This window comes from Salmo salar, chromosome ssa29, assembly GCF_905237065.1.
Source record: "Salmo salar chromosome ssa29, Ssal_v3.1, whole genome shotgun sequence".
Taxonomy (NCBI): domain Eukaryota; kingdom Metazoa; phylum Chordata; class Actinopteri; order Salmoniformes; family Salmonidae; genus Salmo; species Salmo salar.
The window spans coordinates 18,002,893-18,024,830 of record NC_059470.1 but is presented as its reverse complement, the minus strand read 5'-3'; the positions used below and the strand labels follow the sequence as shown (position 1 = coordinate 18,024,830).

Below are 21,938 nucleotides of genomic sequence, written 5' to 3'. Positions count from 1 at the left end.
ACAAATAATTGATTTAAAACCACTGTTTTGCATTGAAGGTCTACAGTAGCCTCAACAGCACTTTGTAGGTTAGCACCATGGTGTAGCCAGAGGACAGCTAGTATCCATCCTCCTCTGGGTACATTGACTTCAATACAAATCCTTGGAGGCTCATTGTTTTCACCCCCTGCATAGACTTACACAGTAATTATGACAACTTCCGAAGGACGTCCTTCTACCTATCAGACCTATCAACTGATATGTTGTCCACCCAATCAAAGGATCAGAAAATGTATCTAGTACTGAAAGCATAAGCTACAGTTAGCTAGTACATAACATGTGGTGAGTAGTTGACTCAAAGAGAGAGTAAGACAATAGTTGAACAGTTTTTAACAAATACATTTCTTTAAAAATAAAGGAGAAGCAAGAGAGAGAGAGCGCTAGCTATATTTAGTTGTATTTTTTCACTTTCACTTAGCTAGCGAATGCAGCTCGCTAGTTTAGCCTATTGAAACACCTGGCTCAATCAGAGAGGGCTGCTGTGTTAGCTTGTTGATTATGACTAGCCAACACCAGAACTCTTCAAAGTCAAGGTAAGCTTTTGGTTTTATAAATGTATTGCCACCGGGGCCTGCCAGTGCTAACCTGCTTTCTGACTGTACACTGTACTGCATGATTGTAGCTATGTTGACTTTGACAGTACTAACGTCATTAGCTAATATGATGACAACAATGTGGGCTGTGTGTAGCGGTTAGCGGTTATGATATGAAGGTTTGGCTTGGAAAGTATTTTTTGCCTGGTCACAGACAGCTGATGTGTTGTGCACTGAAGTCCAAAAGCAAAGGGAAAAGGTGGGAGGAGGAGAGCATGTAGATGCAAGAAGGAATTATATACAAGCAAAATGTTCATGCTGTTTGTATGTGGCTACTATGAAAGTTGACTGTGTTTGTGTGGGATCAGAGGTGTATTCATTCCGCCGATTCTGTTGAAAACGTTTCTTAAACAGAAGTAAACTGAATGAAGCATGGATAAACATGGATAAACATGTGTCCAATACTAACTCTCGTTTGCAACTGTTGGACTAATGATTAGATCAGCAAGATGTAGACAAGAGTGTGCAAGGCAGTTTTGAATATATATCTGTCACCTTGATTATTCAAATTATTCTCTCAACCTGTTGTAAACTGTCATTCATAGGCTAGGTTGTAGCAACCTTATGATGGTTATAGGGACATTTTTTGTATCATGTAGTAGCCTAAACCTATCGATGTTACATTAAGCTGGGTTAATGGAATATGAATGACAGTCATTGAATATGCTGTAATATAAATAAGGCCATGCTCATAAATTGTTTTATTGTCCTCCCACATCTAAAACGCCACCAACTGCCACTGGATCACATTGCCGTAATATAGTATATTTGTTATCAACTTAATAAACTTTGGAATCCAGTTGCTGAATATGAATGTGCTGACATCCCCAAATGTATTCATATAATAATTTTCCCAGCCATGCTCCCTGTGGAGCTATAGTGAGCCCGAATCACAATTAAAGTACTGGAGGCTGGGTTGCACTCATTTCCACATAAATAACGGACTTGGTGCTGACCAAATTAACAAACACAAGCCAGGCATACTTTTGCATTGTTGTTCGTCTAGTGTTTCCACCCGTGGGGACAATGGTTGGTATCATCCTTGCTAAATGTCCTTTTCCCATTCCGAATCTTCTGATTAAACAAACCTGATTGCTTCCACAGTTGCAAATTTTAAATTAGAATTTCAAATTTTATATATATTTTTTTATCTCGCTCCTCAAAAGGATGATTGGATGAAATGTGAGAGCAAATTTTTCTGGGCAGTGAAGTTGCGATTAGATATTTTTCCTGTGACCACAGTGTACTTAGGCAGAGACTGAATTAAAATCAACATGTACGATTACAGCCCTCCAGTAATACCAAGCTGTTACACTGCATCTCTGCTTGCCCAGTTCTGCAATCAACGACAATGTACACAAATACCTGTGTCTTCTCTGAGTAGGTGACATGCATGCACCATTGTCAAATTCAGTAAGTTAGAGTAAAACATTAGCACCAAAGTACATTTATCATCTTTATTTTCAAACTAAATAAATGATATACTGTACTCTCCCAGGCATTTCTTTATCACAATTTTAATCTACGCCTCATCCTGCACTCTCAGACTACATAGGGAATGATCAAGTTGCTGTAATATAGTATATTTGTTATCAGATTAATACACTTTGGAATCCAGTGGCTGAATGTGAATGTGCTGCCATCCCCAGATTTATTCATATAATAATTTTCCCAGCCATGCTTCCCTGTGGAGCTACAGCGAGCCCGAACCACGATTAAAGTGCTGGAGGCTGGGTTGCAATCATTTCCACATAAATAACGGACTTGGTGCTGACCAAATTAACAAACACAAGCCAGGCATCCTTTTGCATTGACGTTCATCTAGCGTTTCCAACCATGTTCTTATTTTCTCATTCCGAATCTAATGATTAAACAAACCTGATTATATCCACAGAAGCAAATTTCAAATTTGAATTAATTTTTTTTATTTTTTATCACATGCTTCAAAAGGATGACTGGATGACATGTGAGAGCAACTTTTTCTGGGCAGTGAAGTTGCGGTTAGACCACAGTGTACTTAGGCAGAGACTGAATTCAAATCAACACGTATGATTACAGGCCTCCAGTAATACCAAGCTGTTACACTGCATCTCTGCTTGCCCAGTTCTGCATTCAACAACAATGTACACAAATACCTGTGTCTTCTCTGAGTAGGTGACATGCATGCACCATTGTCAAATTCAATAAGTTAGAGTAAAAGGTTAGCACCAAAGTACATTTATCATCTTTATTTTCAAACTACCACTGAACAAAAATATAAATGCAACATGTTTATATGTGTTGGTCCCATGTTTCATGAGCTGAAATTAAAGATCCCAGAAATGTTCCACATGCACGAAAGGCTTATTTCTCTCAGATTTTGTGCACAAATTTGATTACATACCTGTTAGTGAGCATTTTTCCTTTGCCAAGATAATCCATCCATCTGACAGATGTGGCATATCAAGAAGCTGATAAAACAGCATGATCATTACACAGGTACACATTGTGCTGGGGACATTAAAAGGCCACAAACAACTGCCACAAAGTGTGCAGTTTTGTCACACAACACAATGCCACAGATGTCTCAAGTTCTGAGTGAGCATGCAATTGGCATGCTGACTACAGGAATGTCCACCAGAGCTGTTGCCAGAGAATTGTACGTTAATTTCTCTACCATAAGCCTCCTCCAACGTCGTTGTAGAGAATTTGTGGGTATCTTTAGCAGGAACCGGGAATCTATGTTTGATCACCCCCTCATAACTCTGATAACTATTTACTAAATTACATTTCTATGAAACAAGGGTGAACACAATCTTGCATACAGTAACTCCAGATAGATCTCTTCAATCAAAAATGATGTTTTTATAGCTGTACAGTGTACATATTAGGACATTCAGACCCATGTGTGTCCATATTATGAACACTGTATAGTTATAACAACATCGCAACCTGTGCAGAAAACAGTTTCTCCTACAGCAAGACTTTAATGATAACAATGCCACAGATGGTGTTGTGAGCCAATAGACACAACGAATTGAAAAGAATAATATCCAGTTGGCAGCATTGCTATCTTATTAGATAAAACATTTTAGTTGTTATAACTGCAACCAGGGTAAAGAGACTTTTTGTGGTTTAAACCTCTCTAAAAATTTCAGTGGTGTTATGACCAGACAGCGTTAAGCTTTGTCCTGACATCCACTCGGAATGGTTGAATGCGCAGTATGTGCCCCATTATGTGCCACACTATGATCGCCCAGTGAACTACATCCAATGTACTCACTAAGTCAAGTCATAATATGTTACCGATTTAACAGATGGAATCCAGCAGAGGAAGCGGTGTTTGAATCCCATCTGTGAAAATGATTTATTTAAATATTTTTCCAATATCATCATTATAATACAAACTGCTGCAACGTTCCAGTACAGAAGCTTCACACAGTACCAAATAAAATAAAAATTACAGGTCATAACATTTAAGGTCAACAAACAGATAAGACTGCATTGAGATGAAGCGTAATAAGGAAACAATTCATCTATGTGGAGCTGAAACAATGGACATCAGCGTCATAAAAAAACCCATAACTGCTGTGTTGTCGTTTCTGAAACAATATCCATGGATTTGAGTTGCTCAAATGTCATAATATAGTATCTTGTTTGATGGGCTGAGACTTCGTTGCTTGTTAGCGACCACAATTGTCAGACGTCGCAATTCCCTTATCAAACGACTGTTGTCGATCCTTTAAATGATATATCCACTTTGCTTGACCTTGTACTCTGTAGTGATTCCATTTCCTGCTGAAGTACAGTAGGCCTTGCAACAGGTGTGTACTGCCATGGCAAGTGGTCCTCCTTAACAGACTGTCAATAAAGTTGTTTTTAAATTCCATTTCCTGTTGTTAGTGCTTCAAAACGAATATATGACAACATTGTTACAAATACAGAACATAACTTGTCTCTGCTTTTAAACATTTGGATAAAAAAAAGGTTACATGCTGATTACTTTACAAGTTTTACAGATTTTTTATTTTATTTTTAAAATTTTATACAGGGATTTGATAGACTGAAGGCATTCTTTTACTGTGCACACAAATATGCTATCCATTTCACCTGCTTGGAGAAGTATGTGATAAACATTCTACTAGCAGATGTCAAGTTCTCAAAATCTTCTTCCTCAAAACTGAACAGTTAGGATTTGTCATAATAGTCATAAAATAACTTTTACTCAATGGACTTTAGCCTAATATTGATTTGAGGTTAAGCAGCATGACACAGCTCTGCTAGATTAACTGTTCTCATCCCGGGAACCAGCGCAGATTAAATACTGTATGTAGCCCACACATTTTGTACCCTGACAAGACTTGCTGATCAGGATATGTCTCTAGCTGGATTCTTCTGTATTATTTGCTCTGTCAGCTAACTCCGACTGCTGTATCAACAGGTTAAGATCCCTCACTGAGTTCAGCAGCGCTGTGTACAGAAGACTGGAGACTGTTTACGGTGGAGACCTTAAGCAAAATCCTGCTTCTTAGTGGCCCCAGGAATTTTTATGTACTGCCAATACATATAATTATTCCATCCAAAGTGCTGTTATTTTAAATACGATTTGAAGAAATGGACAGATGGTGCTTTGTGAATCTGGGCAGATTGGCCGCCTCGTTCTGAGATTGTAAAAAGATAGGGAATAAAGGGGCACAATATGTGAGAACACTAGGCTACAGTATAAGCAATGTGCAAAGAGATCGATGTTGGTGAACGTCAATGTTGTATGGCCATAGCCACTGTCTTTGGTCGCATGATACATTTTACAATGGAGACTCTCTTCGGTCTATGGATACCCTCTTCAACTCAACTGAAAGGCAGATCTGAAGCACTGTTGCTGCACCATTACCAATACCACCTATTCATACAGTAGCTATGGTGGCATAATATGTCCAGTGGTCATTGCACTTAACAATAACGCTACATAAAATAGGTGCATCCATATAGTGAATAGAAATGATTCCAAGTGGTGAATGTCTATGGAACATTGCAGATAGACATTTAGAAAGCATCTATATATATTAACAGTTTAGTATAACAGTAGAATCCATGACTTCTGCTAACGGGTTCTGAAACAAGAGGTCAGATTGTCAAAGCGTTGTGTCGATGAACATTGAGAATGGACAAGAGCGAGAACAATTTAAAACCATTTTCTTAATCACAAGACCTTTAAACTGTTTCCTCGTCCTTATCTGTGTGTTACAGATAAGAAACATATACTATAGATACCATTGGGGCATCATTGCACCATCAAATGGCATAAGAACTCTTCTTGGCTAATGTGAGATTCTTTACACAAAGATAATGCCCCTGAGCATTAGGCTACAGCAGTACCTAGGTTTTTCTTTTCAGTAATGGAGCATATTTGAATATTAGAGCTGTGCTCTAAGTGAAGCATTCCATTTCTTAATGGCTTTTTACAATATTAGTGCAGCCAAATTGAAATGAATGGTCTGCTGGCACAGTCACATATAAACATTGACATTACTATGCTTCATAACATGTGAAGCTGTTGCACATCAGGAAATTACAAGAGATGGAAGTATTGTTTTTATATACCAAAGGAAATACCGTACAAAAGCAAAGAATGTGAGAATGAATGAGAACAGATCCATAATAACAAAGTTCAAGAATTGTAGTTGCAGATTATACATATGCAGATTTTAAAATAACACAATGTCGAGTTGCCCTAATTTAGCAATCCAACTAGGCCTATACATCATTTTGTTGTATTTTAGTAGTTATTTTGTTTTGGGTGGGGCATGAATACCCTTGTACAATGTAGTTACATGATCAACATAAGCTATAAACAGGAATTTGAAATAAAACAATTATATACTCATATATTACACAAATATAGATCCTTTTTTTCTACTTTGACACAATAAATGTATTGCAGGAAACCAAAAAAAAAAGTATTTGTGAAAGATATTCCAAGTAGACACTGTCGGTTTCCATTTTGTTTCAATTGTTGGGAGTGCTGAAGAAACATTGGCACAACAGGTAATCCCGCCGCTGGCCTTTGAGAAGGTGCCTCTTGTGTACAATGGGTCATAAGAATTCATTGGGTGCAGAGTAGTGGTGGGAAAAAAAAGGGCCAACTGTGCTGTCTGCTTGGTGGTAATAATAGGCCATACATAGTGATACTGGGAGGAAAAGTCAGTTCTTGAAACTATAGCAAGGTATCCCTCATAAAGCCACAGCCAAGAATCAGGATGGCAAGTCCGTAGCTTGTAGCTATCCTAGTACCTGTGAATGAAGGCATACAGTCAGGACATATACAGTGCTTATCTTCACACAAAAATATGTGCACAGTTCTTATCTTTAACACGTACTGCTGCGGAGAAATATATGCGAAAGCTATCATGGCACTAGTCTGAAACATTTTATACATTGTGCACATATGGAATTATCTTATTCTTAAATGAAATATGCATATGGAATCCAAAAAAAGCATTGTATATGTTTGAGCATCACCATCTGACAACTGTATGATACTGAAAAGCCTGGCAGTCTTATGCACATTTGGTTCATTTGCTTCTCAGGGACATTGTCCTTGAAATGATAAGATCAAGACCACAGGAAAAAAGGCATTGATGCATTTCTGTCCAAAGGATAATGATACAGAACTTATAGTACAGTAGGGAGAGATAGGGAGATATTCTGAATGGCAATGCTCTACTGTATATTGACGCAAGATTGTCTTCTGTTTAATCTCCCTGTAACACACAAGATAAAATAGAATTCAATGTCCAAAAGAATCATAAGAAACCTTATTCCCTAATTAACTTTTTCTGGTACCTGCCGGGACTGAAAAAGAGGCACAAAAAAAAATAATGTAATCCTACGAAACAAAGGCAACATTAAGGAAATGGAAAATGAAATATTCCCTAAATCATGGTGACATTTACTGGATTTTTCCATCAGACTAAGCACAGCAATGTTCTAAGAGGAGAATTGTCTGGGGACACTATGGTTCGGCCAAGCTCAATATCGGGAGGAGGAAAAAGACGGAGGCCTGTAACCCGCTGTTCCTCCCTGCCAGATTTCATTTGGCCCGGGGTGATCAAGTGAACAGTATTGCCACAGAGGAGCAGCAATCACGCTAGGCCAAAACATCCTCTGCATGGAGAATAATGAATCAGCTCGCAGCCTGGGAGGCTGGACTAGGTTTACATGCCGATAGACACAGCTCTGATGACTTGCAGTGAATCTCTCACACCATCCATGAGAGCCCCACCTTAAAACATACTCAAACCCCTGAATATAACTTAAATGCAATTCTTAGATAAATACTGAAAAAGTAATGTCACAGGAAACACTTTTTAAAAAACCTATCATTTGCTACAACCAAACTAAATAATTAGGTTACAACATGAGTACTACACTACTAAATACCAAACCAAGTACTGTTGCTGTACAAGTACTGATTCAAATCGCTTTACATTGCACAGAGTAAAGTCACCTGATCCACCACCAATAGTTTACAGCCTGAGTCTCCAGTTACCTCCTTATTTTGTCTAATGGAATACAGATTTGAAATATAGGGTAGAGTGACCTCCCTGCTGAGGGTGGGTGCGTCACCCAGGCATATGCCGCTGCCATAGGGAGAGAGCTGGCCTGGCGCCATCTATCTGCCTACAGGATGGAGCTAGTGGTGGGCTACTGAAAAAAAATGTGATACAGTCTGATTTGTGTAGCAAATCCCAGATGGGATTTAGTGATATCAGAATGTACAGTAGCTAGGTTCGATGTCATACACCCGTGTTTCACAAATTCTCCCTGTTCTCAGTGTCGTTCACCACTCGGCCATGTCTGATAGGACAGGGCTATTCCTTCTTCTGTGTTTGAAGTTGTATGAGCACTTTGGGAAGATGCTATGAAAGCAGTTATTTTCCAGAACTGGTTGGCGACTTGCCACACAGTTTAAACAAAGTTGAAGGCCTTTTGGTACAGTACATATCACTTCTGGGACATTTGTTGTATTTCATTTCAGTGACCCAAAGCGTTGAAAAACCAACAGTGCCAAAACCAATATATGCAGACTGTGAGGTAACTAGACCTGACACATTGGTCTTCTCTGCACAGGCACGTAATGCAGGCAAACCACCATGCACTTAATTCCTACTCGGCTAACAGTTGCCATCGTTTACAGGTAAGGCATTGTGGAAAATCGTTTTACTCTCACAGGTCTAATTTCATCCAATTGTTTGACAATTGTTGTTCATCGACCAAAAACCTGCATTTGCAGCAATGTAACTGTCCTCCAGTCATAACAGTGCTCAGTAAAGGTAAGACCGCAGGGAGAGCAATAGAGGAACATTTATCAGTGTCATACACCGCACAGAGCATTCAGCGCCACACAGTTGTCAGCATAATTTGGGGCGCCTCTGCCTCATAATCACAAACTGCAGTCTGGGGGTTTATTTCTGCTGTATTTCCACATTCAATTGTAATATTCACTCGCTACAGTGTCCTTCAGTGTCTTTTTGATTAACTACATGGGTGAATTGCTTTAAAGTGGAACAAACTGACAAGCGGACAGCAGACTGAAGGCAGACAGACAAGAAACATGCAGATGGACAAGCAGACAGACAGACTGACATACAGGCAGAATAAAAGACAGAAAAAAGATACAAATAGTTAGATGGATTGGCTGATGATTTACCCTACTGAAGGAAAAAACTATTCAATGAAAAACCAAAGCAGAATCTCTGGCGCCGTTATCTCACCTGAACTGTGTTTGACTGTCTTGGCTGATGAAGTCTGAGAGCTGGTGGTAGAGCGGACCCTCTGGTCGGCGCTCATGCCGTCTTGTGCTGCTGTGGAGCCTGTCTTGCGGGGCTTCTTATCTGCTGTCAGGTGGGACAGGGGGGACGTCTTCTTGACCGGTCTGATGCGGGGCCGGGTGCTGTTCACCTTCAGGTAGGCCTGGACCTTGTACTCCAGCAGCTCTCCATAGTTGGCGTTGGTGACTCTGCACTCATACAGGCCCTCGTCACTCTTCCCCACCCGGGAGATCTGCAGTTTGTGGGAGATGTCGTTTCCCTGTACCTTCACCGTCTGTAGGGAGATAAAGAGATGTTCAATGAATGATGCAGGAGCGACTACATCCCATCCACATAACTGGTGGTTCAGTACAAAGAACCATGTAATGACACAACAGAAACATAAAACACATTTTATTGGTCACATACACCTGTTTAGCAGATCTTAATGCGGGTGTAGCGAAATAGTTGTTGTAATGGTGATGGTTTTATGTGTCCATACTTATGGTGTCCATTTAGGAAATATGATGTTACCCTAGTATGGACACTCTAAAAGCTCTGTACATACAATAACTTACACTTATTTTAGTCCCTTCGTCGTCTGGATCAGGCTCTGGTATCATTTCCATCTAAGAAAACGGAGAAAATAAAAATACACTTAAAAAAGCTGAAGATACTTTTGAAAAGGTGACATCAATGCATTACGAGACTCTAACATGCTGACCACACTGCTCGCGTTGTGTGCGCAAGTGTTGCAAAATAAATACATACATGTTATTCAATCATTGCACCCACACTGCTTGCGAGCGCCAATGAGCGTCTGTGAAGCCAGGCGCAAAATAGAACTTGGTTCTATTTGTGACGCTTGACGCGCTGCAAGTCCCGGAAGATATACCCACGTGCCATCTCTTCATTGGTTTTTAGGAGCATATACCCATGTGGGTGATTTAAGATGAACTGAGGTCCACACTCCAGTTGGTAGTGGTAATGCACCTTAAAGTTGGTTGCCAACCGCCATATAAAGTCCAAAGAAGAAGAAGCCTGAAAGAGGAGAGATTACTAGAAACAAACTCGGTTTACCATTTTATTTGTGGATTAATTGTCGGAGTAGAGGACCTTGTGCATTTCAGGTAAAATAACAATCCAATGTTTATATCCCAGGACAATTTAGCTAGCAACAGCAAGCTAGCTAGCTAAATTGCCATAAATGTTTAATGCTTTTCGACGTGTCCCCAAATTAATATAGTTGGTTCAAAGTTTGTTTTGATATTTCAACCTGCCTGTCCTGATCAACATGCGCGCGATGGCAGTCTGGTCAGCATGTAAGAGTGTGGCACTCTAAAAAAATTATAGAATAGATATATTTTTATACCAGTCTAGTCTTCACAGTCACTGAAGCAAAAATAGTCAGAAAGCCTCTGGCATTCCTCAAAAGTACATTTCAGGTGTAAATGCGGCATCATTCATCGATGGCTATAAATGTTTGATAGCTACATCAATAAACAGTTTATCCCAGATGGAAGAAGCCAAAACATACCAATTGAACGAAAGATCGACTAAAATGAAAGAAAATGAAATCCCACATTCTTCCCCATTCTGTACATTTAGAATTAATGAAAAGCTTTGTGAAAAGAATCAATAAAATAAAGGGATTTTGATAGTCAGTAAAAGGAAGCAGTTCGAAAACAGAATGATTATACTCTTTGACAAATTGACAATTGACAAATGTTTCCTCATAAATGACACTGAACAAGCAATAATTCTAAATCATCATCATCTTAAAAAATGTTCTCTCTATAGGCTTATGAAACATAATTAACTATCTGGAGGCTTTACCCAAAACAAATCTTCAAATAAGAGACTCTCAAAGAAGTTAAAACACAAAGCCATCAAAAAGTGACCCAGCTTTAGGTTGAGCAGCAGGTAGTCTAGAGGTTAAGAGTGCTGGGCCAGTAACCGACAGGATGCTGGTTTGAATCCCCAAGCTGACTAGATTAAAAATCTGTTGGTGTTCCCTTGAGCAAGGCAATTGATCCCAATTGCTCTGGATAAGAGTGTCTGCTAAAAATGTAAAACATGTTCTTGCTCTGGTGGCAGTACTCTGGCACTATAGCAAACACAGCCCAAAGCCTATATCATGGAATGGGCATTGAATTTCAAATGGACTTATTCATGGGAAAGTCTGGTACAGCAGAGCCTCTTTTAAACCAGTCCATGAAAGAAACAGCTACAGAGGGGATAAAAGTTGTATGCTCCACAGGAGACTTAAAATAAGGCTGGCAAAGTACAGGAGTTACTTAAGAAAACCGGAACGAGATTGTTTTGTGTCAAGTATATAATTACTTCAGAGAAGCCGATACTTACAATATAACACATTTTTCCAATTCTGATCAATACTAATAACAGACAGATTGACTGTTTGTTCTTTTTCTGTCGTCATCAATCTTCACAGATGTCAGACAAAAAAAGCACAAAAGTTAACATTTTACCCTCACCATCTCAGACAGACCATTCTCTTTTGAATTGCCAAGACAAAGTTGATGGTGATGCAGTGGTCATTTTGCCACTCTTTTTAGATGTAATTCTAATCAGTAATTTTGACTAAAATATCATTAAGTCACATTTTTGTCATTTGAATAATGATTTAGTCTAGTTATTGTCAAAATGATGAAAACAGTGGGCCATTTTAGTCAACTAAATGCTCTTTCACATTTAGTCACGTCACATTTGTATTGCCTCATTAACCTACTAGTAAACATAAATCACTGACTTCCATGTGCACAAACATACATAGCCTTGTCCTACCAACATATTTTTCTGCATAACATCCTATTCTCTTCCCAACAGTAAAAGTATGACAAACCTATATAAGAATATATAACAATTATCTGGCCATGTAAATTCTGAATTCAGCCTACATAGATACTGCATATTACATACAAAACAAACAGACTCACACAAGTGCAGAGAGAGAGAGAGAGAGAGAGAGAGAGAGAGAGAGAGAGAGAGAGAGAGAGAGAGAGAGAGAGAGAGAGAGAAGCACAATCACCAGATGGTGCCGCAAATGAGTTTGGGTTGCACCTCCATCACTCGGTTCCGTCATTGCCATTGTTATCACCGTTCCACAGACACCCCAGCCACATTTATGTCCAAAAGTAGAACGGGGGCTGATGACTGTTTTGCCCAGTGATGTAGTCGAGTCACTAAACCTTGAGTCCAAATCGAGTCCCATGTCCCCCATGCTTCAATCTGAGTCCAAGTCCGAGTTACCAATGGTTGAGTCACGAGACGAGTCACGAGTCCTTATGGTTGAAGTCCGAGTCCCTGTGCTCAAGTCCTGGTCCAAGTGCTCAAGTCTAAGTCACTAGGGTCCACATTAACTCAATATAAAGTTACCCAGTCAGATATAGTGTAGTGGCAAGAGGGATTTAGTCAATAAACATTTTTCTATCCATAGACTACTGGTAATGTTACCAGGGCAACGTTCAGTTGCAAAACGTTGCTGATAGAAATTCTATGAATAGAACCTACGTTATTCCTCATTCTATTTGCTAGAGAGGCATGTTTGTTCTACATCTATCTGAACGTTCCAAAATGTTGTGTCCTGCTGAACGTGCCCCAGGTTGTTAGCTATAACCAGCTAATGAGGTAACATGACTGAACAAGGTGTAGCCTAAAGACAGAGGCGTCTTGCCCATACGGGGCACAGGGGCATGTTCCCCATCAGATTTGTCCTGTTAAAAATAATAAAGTTGAAGTTAGGTTTAGCTAGTCCAGATAGATTCCCAATTTCCCAATGTCATAACTATCTACTAAGAAGCCATTTCAGGCTATCAATCAAGTTAGAGTAGCTAGCTTGTCTAACTATCTTAGCTGGCATGCCTGCTGGCAAGGTTGTTAGATTCAAGTTTCAAGTTTGCCTTTCTTGCAAACTAAAAACTCAACAATGCAATAATCAATAACATTGTAATTACTAGAAAAAACACACAAGAAATAAGAAGAAAAATGAAGAACACAATAAGTAAGTAAGTAAGCATACTACTGTATATACAGGGTCAGTTTCAATACCATATTTACAATGTGCAGGGATACTGGAGTGATGGAGGTAGGTACTGTATGTATATGGGTAAGGTGACTAGGCAATAGGATATAAGATAAACAGAGTAGGATAAAGACTAGAAAAGCAAGCAATTTAGAAAAGCAAGCAATTACTAAATGTATCGAATAAGACTCACATTCCTTTCAATAGTTTACCTAGATTTTAGCAAAGATGCTGAGAAGCATATTTAGTTTCTTTTAAAAGATAACCACCAGTCAGGAGGATACAGGCAGTTCAAGATGTATGCTTAGATATGCGGAAAAAGTAACATATTTTTGACATAGAATTAAGCATAAAGATTATATTTTTAGATTGCAGAAAAATCTGTTTCAGGTGTTTGATATGGTTAACATTCCGGTCCGCAAGTAGCATACTTTTAGAACAGCCTGCGATATGCTTAATGAATGTAAAATGCGGCCCGCCAATGCACGATAGAAAGAAAAAAACATAGAGAAGAAAACATATTTTGAACGGTAATGGCTAGAATCAAGCTGTTTCCTCTGAGGAAAAGAGGGAGACTTGGCTAGTACGTTCGCTACAGAACCTGGCTATGAAATTCAGTAGGGATGAGCGAGACTACAAATGACAAAACGTTTCTATACTCAAGGGAGCGAAAAACATAGCTAGATTGTTGTATTACTGTTAAACTTAATTCTGCTATTGTTTTTAATTTCTTAAAACAGCTTATGTTTCTTAACCAGGAAAAGGGTATCTAACTAGAAGGCTGGTGCTGACTGGTTAGCTATGGGGAAGCAAGAGAGTCCCCTGTGCAATGTGTATGATCAGAGGCGGAGCCAGAGTGGAGCCTGTCTGCACACACTCATCGCTTGCTCCCCCGCAGCTCATGAGCTGATGTAGGGTAGGCTGTGTGTGCCGAGTGTGGCACATCCTTCCCACTCCTACACAGAACATCTGTGCTGCTAATATTAATTGTGCTCATCACTGAAAAGCTCTCAATCTCTCCAAAAACTATTGTCCAGTCCACTTAGTAGTCTGATTTTAGTCACAGAGATAATTTCGTCTCGACTTGTTTTAGTGAACTGAAAAATTATTTTAGTTTAGTTATAGTTTTTTAGTCAGTTAAAGTCTCGTCAACTGTCACTGAAAAATAGGTGCTTGTTGAATATTTTAGCCACTATTTCTGGTGATGAAATTAACACTGTGGTTATGTGAAGGTAATTGGTGGGGTTTCTGCATGGATTTCACCAAAGTCATCTATCTCAATCTTTTTCTTTACAAACTGCCCCGTGATTAAACAATATATGTCACCTGGGGTAGATCATCATCTTAAAAGAAAGACATCCATTCACATCTGCCTACCTGGTTTCCCTCTGTATTCAGACATCATGTATTTCTTAAAGTGGACATAGAATGTTAAATACTTTGACATTCATCTACCCTTCAATGACCAAAGAATAGGTCCAGCAGAAAGAGATTGGAGTATGCCTCGCCTGTCTCTCCAGTTCAGTTCTGGATCACAGCTTTATGGGGTGCTTTATCCCAATTGGGTCCGGTGAATTTAAATTGGCTTTGCGAACCATAAAAATGCTGGGCATTTAACTGTCGAACTCCATTAGTCATTTAGCCTTGTACAAACAAATGCAACTTACTTAATTGTGAAATAATGAATTTCAGATATTATTTCAGAATCCAGACATTTATCATGAAGTGTAATAGACCTTTATAGGCCACTTGCAGACTGTCACGGAAATGTGCTGATTTCATAATGAGAGAAATCTATACAAATGTACACAAGCATAAGCCTATCTGTAGCTTGAGCGGAACTGAACAACTTGGTTTTTCAAATGGGAAATAGACTTGTAGTCTTAGAATGCCCATTTTCATCAATAATGATACCCCTTCGCCTGCGAATGTGTTCTGTTTAATTTACACGCGTTCTTTAGATTGACTGAATGTCTTTTGAGATTGATGCAAAAGTTTAAAGTGACAATAACAAACAAAAGAGCCATTGCTTTCTCATTTATATTTCATTTTCGATGCCTGGCTGCCTCCTGAGCTCGACACACTCTCAGCAGTTTGGAGTATCTCAATTTCAATCTCTTGTCTCTTTATTACAAAAACCCTCCACTGTGACACACTGCTATTTCTCATGCAAACTGAAATTGACTTCTTGTAAAATGAGTCCCACAATTACTGCGTAAAAAGCAAGGGGCCGCCCAGGTCCCTGCAACCAAATGGTATTATCTACGTTGAAATACAGTATAGACCTACTGCACTTCCACTCATCATTACGATTGTCTGGCTTATTTCATTATTTCTGTCATGATCCTTGTGTTATTGCCTATAGGAGGCCTCTGTGTTACATTTAATCAGAGGCAGTCTTGATTTAAAAACAAATCAGGTCTAAGAAAAGCAGCAACAACATGTTGAAACGTGTCTCGATGTCCTTTATGCTTTTACATGTCTGATGTACAGTATGTACAGTATGTATGTTGTCCTTTCGTATATAATGTTTTCATATTTTTATGTTCACCTGCACGGGGACTACAGACGTAAATGAGCTGTTAGCTAAATCAGTTGCAACGCACCACTTCTCACTTTTGATATATTTCTGTTGTACATTGTACTAATCATACAAATACATAAACAACTAGACTCGCCCTCTCATCCTTCAAAAGCTGGCCTAAGCCCCTTGAGCTCAACAAGCTATTCCCCCCTCACTGTCGGAGGAATTCAGGAGCAATACGATACGATAGTGTTACTAGAGCCTGCCCAAGCCAACAACCAAATGAAAGACGATCAACTTGGATGTAGATTCACTTTCGGTAACACTTGAGTCTTTATTTGGTGGAATTGCCACGTCAGTTTTGGATACTACAACAACAAACTAGTTACTACAAACAACTAACACTGTTCTTTTCCTCTTGCATTCGCAATAGAATATGTCACGTCCTTACCATAGTAAGTTGTTATTTTCTATGGTAGAGTAGGTCAGGGCGTGACAGGGGGTGTTTTTCTATGTTTTGTATTTCTATGTTCATGTTCTAGTTTTGTATTTCTATGTTGGTTTTGTTTGGGATGATCGCCAATTAGAGGCAGCTGGTCCTCGTTGTCTCTAATTGGAGATCATACTTAAGTAGGGTTTTTTTCCACCTGGGTTTGTGGGTGATTTATTTTTGACTAGTGTTTGTTTCTCCTCTGTGTCATGGTTTGTTGTTTTGGCTATTCAGTTTATTTATGTATTGCAAAGTTTCACAAATTAAATAAAATGTGGAACTACACACAGGCTGCACTTTGGTCCGCTCATTCCTACGACAACCGTGACAGAATCACCCACCACCAAAGGACCAAGCAGCGTGCCCAGGAGCAACAGGAATGGACCTGGGAGGAAATTCTGGACGGGAAAGGACCCTGGAGTCAGGCTGGGGAGTATTGCCGGCCGAAGGAGGAAATCGAGGCAGCAAGAGCGGAGCGGCGATACTACGAGGCACTATACCAGCCACGAGGCAAGTGCGACTGGCAGCCCCCAAAAAATGTTGGGGGGGGGGCACACGGGGAGATTGGCAGAGTCAGGTTGGAGACCTGAGCCAACTCCCCGTGCTTACCATGGGGAGCGAGTGAAGAAGCAATCACCGTGTTATGCGGTGATGCGCACTGTGTCGCCAGTGCCTATTCACAGTCCAGTGCGATCTGTGCCCGCGCCCCGCATTTGCCGAGCTAGGTTGAGCATTCAGCCAGGAAGGGTGGTGCCAGCTCAGCGCTCCTGGTCTCCAGTTCGCCTTCTTGGTCCAGGATATCCTGCGCCGGCGCTGCGCACTGTGTCGCCAGTGCGTGTTCACAGCCCAGTTCGTCCTGTGCCAGCTCCCCGCGTTTGCTGGGCGAAAGTAAGCATCCAGCCAGGACGAGTTGTGCCAGCTATATGCTCGAGACCTCCAGTGCGTCTCCACGGCCCAATATATCCTGTGCCTGCCCCACGTACCCGGCCTCCAGTGAGTCTATCCAGCCTGGCACGTCCTGTGCCTGCTCCTCGCACTTGCCCTGAGGTGAGTGTTACCAGTCTGGCGCCACCTATGCCAGCCCCACGCATTAGGCCTGCGGTGCGCATTCCCAGTCCGGAGCTTCCGGCGACAGTTCCCAGTCCGGAGCTTCCGGCGACAGTTCCCAGTCCGGAACCTCCTGAGACGGCCTACAGTCCGGAACCTCCTGAGATGTTCCCCAGCCCGGAACCTCCTGAGACGTTCCCCAGCCCAGAGTCTTCAGCGGCGGTCTGCAGTACAGAGCCTCCGGCGATGATCTACAGTCCGGTTCCTCCGACGACAATCCACGGTCCGGTGGTACAGAAGCAGAGGGATCTGCGGGCGGAGTGGGGGTTACGCCCCAAACCGGAGCCGCTGCCTCTGCTGGAGGATCCGCTGAATAGTAAGGTTCTGTGTACTGCACCAGAGCCGCCATAGACAATTGTCACCCTCCCTACCCTCCCTTTTTGTTTTGTTTTTTTGTGTGTTCTTTTGTTGTTTAAGTTGCATTCGGAGTCTGCACCTTTGGGGGGGAGGGGGGGGTACTGTCACGTCCTGACCATAGTAAGTTGTTATTTTCTATGGTAGAGTAGGTCAGGGTGTGACAGGGGGTGTTTTTCTATGTTTTGTATTTCTATGTTCATGTTCTAGTTTTGTATTTCTATGTTGGTTTTGTTTGGGATGATCTCCAATTAGAGGCAGCTGGTCCTCGTTGTCTCTAATTGGAGATCATACTTAAGTAGGGTTTTTTTCCACCTGGGGTTTGTGGGTGATTTATTTTTGACTAGTGTTTGTTTCTCCTCTGCGTCACGGTTTGTTGTTTTGTCTATTCAGTTTATTTATGTATTGCAAAGTTTCACAGATTAAATAAAATGTGGAACTACACACACGCTGCACCTTGGTCCTCTCCTTTTGACAGGCGTGACAGAATAGCAGAATGTGTACTGCGTTTTCTTTTACTACACTTAAGCCCTATTCACATTACATCTAAGCAGTCCGTTGCGTTACGCATGATGTCATTCATTTCAATGGGGACCGTCCACAACAGAATGGTATCGCAGTGCCCCCTTGCGGTTGAAGGCACAGTTGCGAAACAACTGAGCCAGAGTCCGTCAATAGAACAAAGTTACCAGACCACAGAGCAAGAAAATAATATGTGGTTTTCAGCAATGGCTTTATGGGACAATTACCCATTCCTATAAGTGAGTACTATTTTAGTAGCCTAATGTTAAATAATACACATTGGTTGTTAAGCCAATTATATTTTGACTGTTGCCTCCCGTTATATTTTATTGTGACGGTAATGACACTTGTTTTTTATGATAATTATTGGGTGGAGGTCGCTAGCTACAGTATCTTCAACCTATCCTAGATTTTAGCTATCTACCGTAAATTCCGGACTATAAGCCGCAACTTTTTTCCCAGCTTTGAACCTCGCGGCTTAAACAATGACGCGGCTAATATATGGATTTTTCCCGCTTTCAATTTTTTTCCCCCCAAAAAAACACATTCTGTGACGTGCTCAGTTTTTTGCCGGCATGAAGCTTTCATTAGACCAATGAAATTGCCGAACGGGTTAAGGTCAAACAACTTTTTTGTTTACTGTTTAGATTAAATTGAGCGCTCTCAAACTTCCCATCATTCTGATTACGGTAGTCATTTTGTCACCCTCATCATGGCAAAGACACGGAGAAATGCATATGATGCAGCTTTCAAGTTGAAAGCGATTGATCTGGCTGTTGGAAAAGGAAATAGAGCTGCTGCACGGGAGCTTGGTCTTAATGAGTCGATGATAAGACGTTAGAAACAGCAGCGTGAGGAATTGACTCAGTGCAAAAAGACAACTAAAGCTTACTGCTAATTTTTTATTTTTTGTTACAAGCCGTTTCGTTAAAGCCTATTTATTTTTGTTACAAACCGTGTGTCGTTAAAGCCTATTTATTTTTGTTACAAGCCGTGTTTCGTTAAAGCCTGTGTAAAGTTCATTTGTTTCAATGTACCGGTAGGCACCTGCGGCTTATAGACATGTGCGGCTTATTTATGTTCAAAATAATATATATTTTTTAAATTCAGTGGGTGCGGCTTATATTCAGGTGCGCTTAATAGTCCGGAAATTACGGTAGATAGCTAGTTGCTCTGTAAACTAGCTTGACTTGAGGAAAGTTGAGGAAAAAGTAAATAAACGAAACATGTTTTATTATCACCTGAAACAATGTTTCTCCTGTCTTAAATAAAGGTCATGTTTTTCAATCTTCCAAAATAAATGTGATTTCTGACAAGATACTATGCTCCTCCATTTTGTATTGTGAAACCCTATGCTCTCCGTCCAGTAGCAGGACGAGATGAAGATGTCGTACGGCGTAATGAAATACGTCACAATGTGTGCGGGGGATTACTGTGCTCCTCTCCTCCATTTCTCCTCCATTACATCAACAAATCCAAGATGATAACAAATGCGCTGGGTGAAAATGGTGCTGTTTCTCCAAATGTGGAATCAATCTTTAAAACCTTTCACCGCAGTGGGCTAAATCAGGGTCACAGAGCGTTCATTGGTAGTCTTAAACAAATCTACTTTGAAACAAAAGTATACACATCACACACATGGTTATGGGCTTAAATAAAATAAGACACCTGTACAATGTTAGATATGGAGTTGAAATGTATTCAATCATTTTCCGTTTGCATCCCACTATTACACTTTATATACATCACAGAAGACTGAAATATAACAAAACCGTTTGACATAATTATGAAATTATTAAAATGTTGAATAATAAGGCCACTAGAGGGTGATTTGGTCATTTGACTACAGCCAACAGGCAAAGGTTTATTAGCAGCTATTTTCAATCAGTTGAAAAATTGGCACTAAGGCATACCATGACTGAAGTATGCTTGCAAGTAAGCATTTCACTGTTTCATGTGCACATGACGAATAAACTTTGATTTGATTTGATTCAAAAAGTAAAAGCCCTGTGCACAGCAATGTGTTCTCTTTAAGTTGCTGGTTAGTAACAACTTAGAGTCCAAAACACATGTAAAAAAAAAAACACACACACACTTAGAAAGACAACGGTCAATCTTGATTCATTGTCTGAGGCTATCCTAATATGGACACTATTTTCAAGTGTGCCGTTTTTAACGTGTTTTGGGAACTACAAGTGAACTTTCTTTACAAAATCTCTGAACCTTTAAACAAGTCCTCTGTGATAACATCAAGTGCCCGATAATAACGTTAGAGTGTGTTAAGTTGGAGTACATAAAACACCATGCAGCCTTGTAAGTGCTCGCTAATTACAAACCTCACTGACTCTTGAGTAGGCGCTCAAGACGTTATGGCCCAAGATCTGTTGTTAATGTTAATTATAGTCACTGAAATCATGTTCTTGAGTTCTTCTCACATGGAAAGAGCAGCAAATGCTCCACTGCAATTGGTCAAGTGTCAGGTGCTGCAATGGCAATTACATGTAAAATAGTTACACAGCAGTATCTCCCGATATGAGAGAGTGTAGGACTCAGATTCAGTCATCTAAACAGCCTTCCAAATGTGCAAAGGTGTTAAGAATAGCAAATATTTTAAATAGACGGGACAAAACAAGTTTGGAATACTCAGTGGTGTAAAGTACTTAAGTAAAAATACTTTAAAGTACTACTTAAGTATTTTTGGTGGGTATCTGTACTTTACTCTCCTATTTATATTTTTGACAACTTTTACTTTTACTCCACTCTTACTCGTTACATTTTTTAATGCTTAGCAAGACTGGAAAATGGTCTAATTCACACACCTATCAAGAGAACATCCCTGGTCATCCCTACTGCCTCTGATCTGGCAGACTCACTAAACACAATTGCTTCGTTTGTAAATTATGTTCGTAAATTAATAAAAACAAGGAAATCGTGCTGTCTGGTTTGCTTCATATAAGGAATTTGAAATGATTTATACTTTTAATTTTGATACTTTAGTATATTTTAGTGATTACATTTAATTTAGATACTTAAGTATATTTAAAACCAAATACTTTTAGCCTTTTACTCAAGTAGTATTTTACTGGGTGACTTTCATTTTTACTTAAGTCATTTTCTTTTAAGGTATCTTTACTTTTACTCAAGTATGTCATTTGGGTACTTTTTCCCACCACTGGGAATACTGTACATGTAGCTCATGATTGCATTGCATATATTGTAGTGCTGTTTGCATTAAATCTGCATAATTTATCATCACCTTCTCAGAGGAATTGTGAAAAGAGTTTGAGATAAATCACTCTGCAAATAGTGTAAAGTAATAATGTCTGCATTTCAATGCTGTTTAGAAGGCATTCCATTAAATGAACATTAAAAAAAGGAAAAAGCTGAGTCTTGTGGATGAAACAACACTCCTACTCAGCCCTTGAGATGCTTCCAGTGTAGAAACAGGACCCAAGATTAAGTTTCAAGAAATATGTTA

The 21,938-nt window shown here is 39.9% G+C and overlaps 1 protein-coding gene across 1 annotated transcript in view; it reads right to left on the bottom strand.

Moving 5' to 3' along the window:
* Positions 1-2,075: 2,075 nt before the first annotated feature.
* Positions 2,076-21,938, bottom strand: part of LOC106590288 (V-set and transmembrane domain-containing protein 2A) — a 35,157-nt gene continuing 15,294 nt past the window's right edge. Inside the window, exons 3-5 of the mRNA XM_014181133.2 lie at positions 10,000-10,050; positions 9,386-9,716; positions 2,076-6,902 (exon numbers count right to left, since the gene is read on the bottom strand). Coding sequence (XP_014036608.1) covers positions 6,826-6,902; positions 9,386-9,716; positions 10,000-10,050 — 459 coding nt within the window. The 3' untranslated portion in view covers positions 2,076-6,825. The remainder of the gene's footprint in view (positions 6,903-9,385; positions 9,717-9,999; positions 10,051-21,938) is intronic.